This window comes from Typopeltis vanoorti, chromosome 7 (assembly GCF_054136105.1).
Source record: "Typopeltis vanoorti isolate ZY-2024b chromosome 7, IOZ_Tvanoo_1.0, whole genome shotgun sequence".
In the NCBI taxonomy this organism is placed as follows: domain Eukaryota; kingdom Metazoa; phylum Arthropoda; class Arachnida; order Uropygi; family Thelyphonidae; genus Typopeltis; species Typopeltis vanoorti.
Genome location: NC_143555.1, coordinates 136,270,714 through 136,282,756, shown reverse-complemented (window position 1 = coordinate 136,282,756; position 12,043 = coordinate 136,270,714). Strand labels below are relative to the sequence as shown.

The 12,043-nt window shown below is 35.8% G+C and overlaps 1 protein-coding gene across 3 annotated transcripts in view; it reads right to left on the bottom strand.

The window, feature by feature from the left end:
• Tasp1 (Taspase 1) overlaps positions 1–12,043 on the bottom strand; it is a 164,900-nt gene that overhangs the window by 121,274 nt on the left and 31,583 nt on the right. For all 3 annotated transcript variants that reach the window (XM_090395485.1, XM_090395488.1, XM_090395487.1), the window contains exon 3: positions 7,191–7,258. In XM_090395485.1, the coding sequence (XP_090251611.1) occupies positions 7,191–7,258 (68 nt within the window). The remainder of the gene's footprint in view (positions 1–7,190; positions 7,259–12,043) is intronic.

Here is a 12,043-nt window from a genome sequence, read left to right as displayed (position 1 = left end):
AAAAAGACTTTCACAAAAAATAGAACCAGAAGCCTATCAGAGATATTGTTGAAGGATTTTAGAACAACGATAAAGCTGAAAAATTGTAAAAAAACTAACATGAAAGTGAATTTTCAGTGACATCCTGTGTCCTCTCCCATCTTGTGATCGACTGTTAAACAGTCAATCACAAGATGGAAGAGGACAGGATGTCACCGAAGAATCACTTTCTTTGTCATTACCTGAATTTCTTTCAATAAAAGTCTTTGTGCAGTGAGTGATGAACAATTCCATCAGTCTATCATGGTGTAATAAGAATGTTGAAAAACACATTAACAAGTAAAGATAAGGAAGTTATTATCCCTCTTTATAAGGCTATGATCAGTAAAATAATAATAATCATCATAATAATGGGGAAATGATTCCAAGGGAGTAAAGGATTGCTACTGTAAGGTTAAAAAAGTTGGTAAAACAGCTCAACAAATTACTTCATCATCATCATCATCATCATCAAATTCCTGCCATGTACCCTCAAGGGGTGTACAGGATATGACAGTACTACATGAAAAAATTACATCATTACTAACTTCCTATCTACAATTTTCCTCCAAATCAGTCTGTTACTTGTCAAGACTCCAACATTATCAGATCTTATATTTCTATCGTCTAAGGCACTTTGTACCGTATCAATCCACCTATATCTTGGTCTTCCTCTGGGTCGTTTTCCTGCCAACCTGGCAGAGAACACTTGTTTTGCTAATCTTTCCTCTCCCATTCTATTTAAGTGACCATACCATCTGAGATTAGCTCTGCTAACGCATTCCTGGATGCTGACAATGTCAAGTTCTTTCCTAATATCCTCATTTTTAATATGATATTGCCATTGATGCCATCTGTTCACGCCTCTAATCTTTCTCAGGACTCTCATATCTGCGGTCTCTAGTCTTTGGTCAAGTGTTTTACTTCTAAACCAGCTCTCAGATCCATAAGTTAAAATTGGTTTGAATACAGTCTTGTATACAGCTAATTTAGTGTTCCGACTAATTTCTTTCTTATTCCATATGAATTTATTCAATTGACTTCCCACCATACCAGCTTTGCTGATTCTGTTGTCTATTTCTATATTTAGTTTACCATCTTCAGTAAAAATTGTGCCTAAGTAGCTGAAATGTTTTACTTGTTCCACAAGTTCTCCATTCACAACACAGTTGACATTTTCAATGATTCTGCCTATTTTCATTGTCTTTGTCTTTTTATTGCTGACCTTCATACCATATCTATTACAACAGCTATTCAATTTAGTCAGAGAATCTTGCAGACTTGTAGCGGATTTATTTAGAAGTATAACATCATCCGCATAAAGCAAAGAGCTGACATTAACATCTCCAATTTTGATATCAGGTTTAATACCACATTCCTTCATAATGTGATCCATATAGATAATGAATAACAGAGGGGATAATGTACATCCTTGTCTCACACCAGATTTAACATTAAACCATCTTCCTGTACTTCCTTCAATTCTAACTGCTGACTCGCAACTCAAATAAAGACTAAGTATTGCTTGATATAATGCCCCATTGACACCATATAACTGCAGTGTATTGAATAGCTTCTCTCTTGGCACCTTGTCATATGCCTTTTCCAAATCGACAAAACTTAAATACAGATCTTTGTTATATTCCCATGCTTTCTCGACTATTTGTCGTAAAGTGAAGATCTGATCCTGACAGCCTCTATTTGGCCTGAATCCAGCTTGTTCTTCACCAAGCTTTTCTTCCACAATTCTTCTCAACCGTTTCTCAAGTATACTTGCATAGATCTTGCCAGGAACACTCAGTAGGGAAATACCTCTGTAATTCTCACATTCAGTTTTATTTCCCTTTTTATATATGGGTACTATGAGAGCTCTACTCCAATCATCGGGAATTCGTCCCTCTGTCCAGGCTTTCTGAACTATGCAGTGCAGCCACTGTAAGACTCTTATACCACCATACTTCAACATTTCTGGTCGAATATCATCTACTCCTGCTGCCTTTCCACATTTCAAGCCTTTGATGGCTTTTTCTACTTCAAGTATGGATATGTATTCCTGACTGCATACCTGGTCAGTGTTTTTTATCACTGTGCTGTCATCACTGCTTGTTTCATTTAGCAGTTTTTCAAAGTAATTACTCCATACTTCAAGGATATCTTTTTCTCCTGTTTTCATTTCACCTTTATCATCTCTAATTCCTTTTACAACACTCTTTCCTCCATTCCTAAGCTTCTTCAACAACCTCCAGAATATTTTGCCACCTTCTTGATATTTATTTTCTATATTCTTGCCAAAGTCCTCCCATGACTTTTGTTTAGCTAGTTTTACACACTGTTTAGCTTTCTTACATTTGTCTCTGTATTCTGTAAGAGTAAAAGCTGACTTATTTGCCAGGAACTTTTGATATGCTTTCTTCTTTTCCTTCACTGCCTCTTTAACTTCCTGTGTCCACCAGGGAGTTCTGATTTTTTTATCCTTGCACACAACCTCACCACATGCCTCTCTTGCAGAATCAATCAATGTTTCCTTCAGAGTTTGCCACTGAATCTCCAAGGTTTGATTCCTGTTCTCAAACTCTTTCATTTTCTTTTCAATAATATTTCTGTATTTTAGTCTACAGTTCACATCTGAGAGGTGCTCAACTTTTATTCGCTTTAAAACTTTCTTACATGTTATTCTTTTCAATATGAAATTCAATTTCATCCTGCTCAAGACTAAATAGTGATCACTTCCAATTTCAAATCCTCTGTACACTCTGGTGTCCTGCACCAGGGAGAAAACATCACTATCAACAATAACATAGTCAATGAGACTTTTCTTATTCCTAGCCTCTTCTCTCCATGTGAATTTGTGCACATTTTTATGTTGGAACATGGTGTTAGTAATAACCAGTCCATGTCCTGAGCAGAAATCCAACAGATATTTGCCATTATTATTAGCTTTGCTCTTTTCTCCAAATTTTCCCAAAATATTTTTGTATGTCTCACAATCATTTCCTACTCTACTATTTAGATCCCCAACAAGGACCAACTTTTCCTTTTTCATTGTGTCAGTTGCTTTTTCTAAAGCCTCAAAAAATTCCTCCACTTCTACCTTAGTAGAACCTTCTGTGGGACCATAGGCACAAATAAGTCTCATTGTCCAGTTCCCCATTCTCATATTTGCCCACATTACTCTACTTGAGACTGACTGCCATTCAAGAAGATTAGCCTCGTATTTTGTGTTGAATACTATGGCTACTCCTTCTTTTCCTTGATTGTCATTGCCTGAATATAACATTTTGTATTTATTGCTCAGAAAGATCTCACCAGTTTTGGTCTTTTTTGTTTCAGTCACCCCTATTATGTCGATCTGGTACTTATCTAATTCCTCAGCTAGCTCCATTTCTTTGCCATTCAGGCTTCTTATGTTGATAGTACCGATCTTTAACTCTGGTGATGTTGAGTTGGGGTTTGTTTTCAGATTTGTTCCAGTAGCTGACTTTTCGCTGTTCGCCCTGGTTCCCTGGCGAAAACAACGGGGGCCTTGTTTAACCGGGCGACGCCCCAGCCGGCATGAAATTTTGTCATATTGTACCATCATTTTTTATTTTGGTTTAACCAATAAGAATACAATTTGGTCGGCTAAATCCCAAATTGCCAGCCCATCCTCGTTCGTTCAGTATCAAAGTAGATACCCAACAGGGTGCACCACGAGAAGGTGAGGATTGGACATTAGGTCAGAAGCCCTGGTCGGTTCTCCGCATTCCTTTAAAGGCTATGTGGAGGTCTCCTCTCAGTTATACAGCTTTGACCCTTAAGCACCCTAACAAATTACTTGGATGTTGAAAAAACACACTAACAAGGAAGAAGTGGAACAAGTGGGATAATAAGGAAGTTATTATCCCACATTATAAGGCTATGATTCAGCCACATCTTGACTACTGTGCACAGCTTTGGGAGATAAATTTCAACTGGGTTTCTTGGGGACCAGGAAGTGGTTAAAAGGATTCAGAGACGAGCGACCAAGATAGTGACAGGTCTGTGGAATACTCCCTACCAGGTTAGGTTGAAGGTTTGTGGGTTACAAAGTTTAATTGATAGGCAGAAAAGAAGGGGACATGATAGAAACTTTTAAGATATTAAAGGGGGTTTTACAAAATTGATGCAAGTTTGTAAATCCACTGGCTGCTAGCTTGATATAGTTCACCCACCGATTTGAGGTCTCTCAAAACTACTGCGCATGTCACAAAAAGGAGAATCCATTCCGATAATAGGGTAATCAGTCTGTCTTCCAGGATGTAATAATAAACAAACTCAGTTTGTTTATTATTACAGGTCGGAAAATTTAGCTTTTCTTTTACGAACATTGCTGTTTTTAAAGTGTAACTATTTTGCTTGTATAACAGTTGGAAAAATGTACGTAGAGTGTTAATACATGCAAATACTGCGTTCTACATAAAACAATGTCACTTCGCTCCATGATAAGTTTCCTTTTATTCTGGGACTTTTTAAAACAAAATCTGATTTCATGAAGTATTTTCGTTAAAGTTTCTCTTTTCCAAGGAAAATAAATTTTTTCTTTAAGCACAGGAATCAATTTCGGAACAGTTGGCACTCTTTTCTCGAATACGTAAAATTCGTGAATAGCTCTTCTTATAACGTCTACATCAAAATTATTCAAAGCTACGGTTTCGATGGTTTTCTTTCTCTGGCGCTTTTTTTTTTTATTTTTTTTTTAGGAGATTTAAATTTTGGCTTACCTTCACCTTTTGATTCCCTATGAATTCTTTTAACAGTCGACCCTGCAATTGCACTTGCACGTCTTATGACTTGAAAAAGGGGAACAAGAAGACGGCCTTCTGACGATTCTTTTTCGCAGAATGTCAGCACATTATTCAATATTCTTTTGCAAGAGCTACTAAAACGTTTAACAACAGAACTTGTTGACTGTACTGGATTCATCATACAAATTAATAATAAAAAAATAATGCAAAAAGAGAACACCTTTTGATTCCCTATGAATTCTTTTAACAGTCGACCCTGCAATTGCACTTGCACGTCTTATGACTTGAAAAAGGGGAACAAGAAGACGGCCTTCTGACGATTCTTTTTCGCAGAATGTCAGCACATTATTCAATATTCTTTTGCAAGAGCTACTAAAACGTTTAACAACAGAACTTGTTGACTGTACTGGATTCATCATACAAATTAATAATAAAAAAATAATGCAAAAAGAGAACAACAAAAATCAAGATAGTACTAGTACAGCGACAGACAAGAAAGCACGTGATTTCGCATGCTGGCGACCAATTCGTACATCCTTCATTTCTTTCTCCCCTTCAGCATGAATCGATTATTCTTGACACAAAGCCAAGAAGGGATCTAGAAATGGTGGGCGAACTATAGCATTCCACTCTCAACAACTCTAGGTTTGAATCTAATGGCAGATATTTGTGAATGTCTATGTGAAAGATGATTTTTAGGGCCTAGAGTGAGGCCATCATCTTACTTATTGGAGGCTTCAAAAAGTACCATGTTTTATTTCTAAAACAGGATTCCTATAATACCAAAAGATATACTTTAGACTTCCAACCTTTCATATGAATAAAATATAGCCAAACATTCATGTAATTCATGCCAGCCTAATCTGGTTGGCTAAGTGGTTAGTGTATCTGCTCTCCAACCAATAAGCTGCAGGTTCAAATGCCACTGGACATGGATGTTTGTGATTGTATTGAGATGAGAGATAAATTTCATTGCCTGCTGTGAGATCACTACACCACTTATGGGAGACATGAAGTGGCTTGATAAAATTCCATCTTTGCTATCTAGAGTAAGGTGTACAGACTATGTATAAATTTAAAAATATATATAAAATCAATAAAAAAAACAGAAAAAAATACTTAGCCCATGGTACAAACGTATTTATTATAAGTTTACAAATAAATCTTTCATGAGTGGGAGTCACAAAAAAAAAAAAAATCTCATTTTTGGAATAAGTATAAGAAAAAACTGCACTGTGCTGGAGGAAAAAGGTGCATTTTTTAAAATTCTATACCCAAAATCAGAGCTTCCCAAAGTTTTCACAGCACCCTTAGTGTACCTGTAATTTTTTCAAGGCACCCCTATAGGCCAAAAGGTACCTAACAGTTCCACATATTAAGTAATTAGGTCTAAACTAAGTATTTGTGTTATAATAAATTTAGTTTAATCCTTTATCCAAGTGTGTGCAAACAAAGTTTGCGCCTGAAAGTATCTTCAGGACTGGGATAAAGTGGTACAACACCGGGCAACTCCATGCAAAGGTGGAGCAAGCTACCAACACTCCTATCTCAGTATCTCCCATAATGCAAAACACATCTCCTTGCAGATATGTATAATGTTATGCATTAAGGGAAGGGCCACTGCCCAGACTAGTTTCGACCTTTATTGAGGTCTCTAAGTATTTGTGTCCTAAAAAAAAAAAAAAAATCTTTGTAGCCATTAAAAAGAATAATGCATAATAGTTTGCTGCAGTGCCCTGGGGCACCATGGTATGCAGTTTGAGGAACCATTGTCCTAAATCATGAATTCACCTATTTTTATCATTGCTACAAAATGTGTGGTGACAAGGGTAAGAAGCGACATATAATCTGAGGATAATATAATCTGCAGAGTGAAAGCTTTTTCACAAATAACTGTTTGTATTGTAAGGATAGGATTATTGGCAGTAGTAGTTCAATCAATAAGAAATGGAAAATAGGACTTCCCACCTCTCTACTGAAGAATGGACAGTGAAACAAATTCATGAACTGAATCTGGAGGCGCATCAAAATACTGTATTATATGTGTTAAAGAATATCCTTTATACTTGAAAGAATACTAGTCTCTCACCACTAGGAAACAAAAGTAACACTGCTACAAACGTGACACTCTTCCAAGATATTAAAAAAAAAAAATTCCCCAACTTTTAACATGCTGTAAATAAATGAAATGTAAAAAAAGTTATTTTAATTTTTCTTCAAACTTCATGCATAAGACAAACATTTTTCATGTTCGTATAAAACAGTAGAAAACTCAGAAGCAAATACATTAGAGCACTACTAAAAGGAATGCAAAGTATATATATGACACTAATATACCTGACATTAATATATATTTATATAATAATCAAAAACAATAATCAAAATGTTTCAAAAACATTTTGTAATTACCTTTTCACATGCTGTTTTGCACAGAATTTCATACGTAGGCTTATTTGCTTGTGAGTGGCATCCTGCACCTGTTTATAAAACTCTTTACATTATCTAAATACATATTTTAATATACACAGTACATCAAATCTATTTCTACTAAAAAAAAATACATGCCCAGCATCTTGACATTTCTGAAGCATATAATGAGATCCAGTACATAGACTACATTACAAACTCTTGTCAATATGCTGGATCTAGTTATATAAGTCACATTTAATAAGTGATATCTGTGAAACTTATTATAGATCTAGGAATGAGCTGTGTTTGTATACCAATGCTAGAAGTATCAGAAACAAGGGAAGTAAAATGGCTGCATTGATTGAGTTCATTAACCCAAAAATTGTTGCAATAAGAGATATGGTTGGATGAGTATGATATCCTGATAGAAATAGAGATGGAAGGGTATGATGTATTTCATGAAGATAGAAATGGTAAAAAGGGAGGTGGAGTTCTATTGATGATAGAAAAAGAGTTAAGTCCATACAAGTTAGAGATGCAAGGAGGGAATTTGATCATCTCATCAGAGGATGCCATGATAAATGAGGTGTCAAATCTCCCTCCAGCTGGTGAGAGTGACCATGAAGTTATTAACTGGGTGGATGCCAGCCATGTGAAGACTTCTGTGAGGAGAGGGTATATGTAACTAAACAAACACACGTAACCACAGTAATAAGTTTTAATAAGTAAATATTTCATCCTGAATAACATAGAACATCGTCAGTAGTTAATTCAAACAATACTAGGAATAACATAGTTAGGGTGCATGATTACAATGGATTATCTACAGTCCTGTTTATAATTAACTCTTAGGGAGAAAGGTTCCTTGGGTAGAATATGTGCCTTCCATATGCTTGGGATTTTCAGACCATCATTATTGTTCAGATTAGGGTGGTTGATAAGAATCACACGGGCTTCCTTAAATTTACATTTTGGTGTGATGTAAACAACATGTGCTTTTCCAGTCAATTCTATATAAAGTTCAGGGCATGATCAGAAAGGCAAGGTTCACCATAGTTATTATATTTAATGTGTCATTAATGTTCTTTTTGTCTGATAGGAATTGTGCATCCTGTTTCCCCTATATATGGTAGATTACAGGTGCAATAAATACGGTATACTCCAGGGTGGGCCAGCGGAGGGAGTGGGTCTTTGGATGAGTTGAGTAAGCTTCTTAATTTTGCAGGAGGTTTAAAGGTGGCTTTGAGGTTGTATTTCTGTAGTATTCTGTTTATTTTATCTGATGTCCCTTTAATGTAAGGAATAGTTATAGTTTTACTGTAGTCTGGTTTATCTTTGTTTTTTATTGAGGTCTTGTACAGAATTTTGCTCATATTGTTTTGGCTGCAACCATTTTTTAGGAAAGTATTGCTGATAACTTTAAATCGTCTTTAAGCACTTGTTCATTGGAGCAAATCTTCAAAGCCCTGTTTTTTAGAGTATTAATGACACCTAGTTTTTTGTGTTGGGTGCTGGTAGGAGTTTATGTATATATATATATATTGGCCAGTATGTGCGGTTTCCCGTAAACAGTGAAGGAAAGACTGCCAGAAGGAAGAAACACGTGTGACAAGTATATTTAGAAATGGAAGTGTGTTCTGATTTTCAATCTCAATTGGGAACTATGCATTTGTGTTGTTTGTTTAGGCGGCTAAGGAAAGTGTCTAGTGTCTGCGGGCCAGATCGCAAAAAAACATCGTCAACGTACCTAAGCTAGACTTTGGATTTTAAAGGAGCAGAATCTAGAGCATGTTGCTCAAAATGTTCAATATAAAAGTTACAATGGGGGGGGGGGGGGATATAATGGTGAACCCACGGCTGTGCTTTCTTTTTGTAGGTAGAAAGCATTTTGCCATACAAAATAACCAGAATGTAATACATGTGCAAAGAGTGCTGTGATATCTGGAGGGAATTTGTCCTGTAAAAGAAGGATTGTGTCATCGATTGGGACATTCGTAAGAGATGTCAAATCTGACTAATAAATCATATTTTCTAATGTTATGTCTTTGATTATGTTTATGAAGTGTTGTGTGTTTCTGATATAGGAGGGGGAAATAAATATTTATTTATTTCCACCAACTACCAACTCCTTGAGTGTTGATGCTAATTTCTTCGCTAGGAGATAATTCGGGCTGTCTATACCTTCGACTATCGGCAGGAGTGGTGTGTTTTGTTTATGTATCTTTAGTAGACCGTAAATTCTTGGAGAACGAGCGTAGTGTGGAAGTAATTTCTTGACTGCATCTTCGGGCTATGTAGTAACTGATTTAAGTAGCTTCTCTGTTTTTTTTTTTTTTTATTCTACTGGTAGGGTCGTAGTCAACAAATTAATATGTATTGTGTCTGAGACTAGCAGATTCATTTTTTCTAAATATGTAGTTCGGTTTAGAATAATGGTGGCATTGTCTTTATAGGCTCTAGTTATTACGACGTTCTGATTTGATTTTAGTGATTTCACTGCTGTTAATTTGTGTTTCGTTAAGTTGCTTGTTATTGTTTTCTTATAATTTACATTTAAAACGTTGACGGTTTCTAAACGTATTTTATCTGCTATGGTAGTTGGGATGAATCTTAAGCCTCTTTCAATATTATAAATAAAATCCAGTTTGTTCATCAATCTGGGTGCTACGGCAAAGTTTAAAGCTTTCCTGAGTGGCAAAAGTTCACCTTTGTTTAAGGCATGGTTGGATAGGTTGACTATGTTACTTTTACCTGAGAGCAATTGGTGGCTCCTGTTATTTCTTGCTTCTGATTGGTTGTTAACGTTCACTGTGGAGAAATTCAAAAATGTTGATTGGTTTTGCCGATCTTTTAGTCTATGAAATTTGGATATGAGATTTTCTCATCATCATCAAATTCTTGACATATACCCTCAAGGGGTGTACAGGATATGATAGTACTACATGAAAAATTTACACCATTACTAACTTCCTATCTACAATTTTCCTCCAAATCAGTCTACTACTTGTCAAGACTCCAATATTATCATTATCAGATCTTATATTTCTCTCGTCTAAGGCACATTGTACCATAATAACCTCGCCCATTCTGTTTAAGTGACCATACCACCTGAGATTAGCTCTGCTAATGCGTTCCCGGATGCCGACAATGTCAAGTTCTTTCCTAATATACTCTTTTTAATACGATATTGCTATTGATGCCATTTGTTCATGCCTCTATCTTTCTCAGGACTCTCATATCTGCAGTCTCTAGTCTTTGGTCAAGTGTTTTACTTCAGACCCAGCTCTCAGATCCATAAGTTAAAACTGGTTTGAACACTGTCTTGTATACAGCTAATTTAGTGTTGCGACTAATTTCTCTCTTATTCCATATGAATTTATTCAATTGACTTCCTACCATACCAGATATGTTGATTCTGTTGTCTATTTCCATATTTAATTTGCCATCTTCACTAAAAATCGTGCCTAAGTAGCTGAAATGTTTTACTTGCTTGTTCCATGGGTTCCCCATTCACAACACAGTTGACATTTTCAACAATTCTACCTATTTTCATTGTCTTTTTAATGCTGACCTTCATACCATATCTATTACAACAGTTATTCAATTTAGTCAGGGAAGCTTGCAGACTTGTAGCAGATTTATTTAGAAGTATAATATCATCTTCCCATAAAGCAAAGAACTGACATTAACATCTCCAATTTTTATGTCATGTTTAATATCACTTTCCTTCATAATGTGATCCATATAGATAATGTACATCCTTGTCTCACACAGATTTAACATTAAACCATCTCCTGTACTTCCTTCAATTTTAACTGCTGACTTACAACTCAAATACAGACTAAGTATTGCTTGATATAATGCCCCATCGACACCATATAACTGTAGCGTATTGAATAGCTTCTCTCTTAGCACCTCGTCATATGCCTTTTCCAGATCGACAAAACTTAAATACAGATATTTGTTATATTCCCATGCTTTCTCGACTATTTGTTGTAAAGTGAAGATCTGATACTGACAGCCTCTATTTGGCCTGAATCCAGAATATTCTTCACCAAGCTTTTCTTCCACAATTCTTCTCAACCGTTTCTCAAGTATACTTGCATAGATCTTGCCAGGAACACTGAGTAGGGAAATACCTCTGTAATTCTCACATTCAGTTTTATTTCCCTTTTTATATATGTGCACTATTAGAGCTCTACTCCAATCATCAGGAATTTGTACCTCTGTCCAGGCTTTCTGAACTATGCAATGCAGCCACTGCAAGACTTTCATACCACCATACTTCAGCATTTCTGGTCAAATATCATCTAGAAAACATCATATCAATAATAACATAGTCAATAAAAAGGGGGATGGTAAATCCCTTTATGTTTTTATTAACATGTAATTTTCTTTTCTTTCTATTAACATGTTCGCCGGTAAAATAGCCTTTCGGCTTATTAAATTAGTAAATAACATAGTGAATGAGACTTTTCTTATTCCTAGCCTCTTCTCTCCATGTGAATTTGTGCACATTTTTATGTTGGAACATGGTGTTAGTAATAACCAATCCATGTCCTGAGCAGAAATCCAACAAGTATTTGCCATTATTATTAGCTTTGCTCTTTTCTCCAAATATTCCCAAAATATTTTTGTATGTCTGACAATCATTTCCTACTCTGCTATTTAGATCCCAAACAAGGACCACTTTTCCTTTTTCATTGTGTCATTTCCTTTGCTAAAGTCTCAAAAATTTCCTCCACTTCTACCTCAGTAGAACCTTCTGTGGGACCACAGGCACAAATAAGTCTCATTCCAATTCCCCATTCTGATATTTGCCCACATCACTCTACTTGAGACTGTCTGCCATT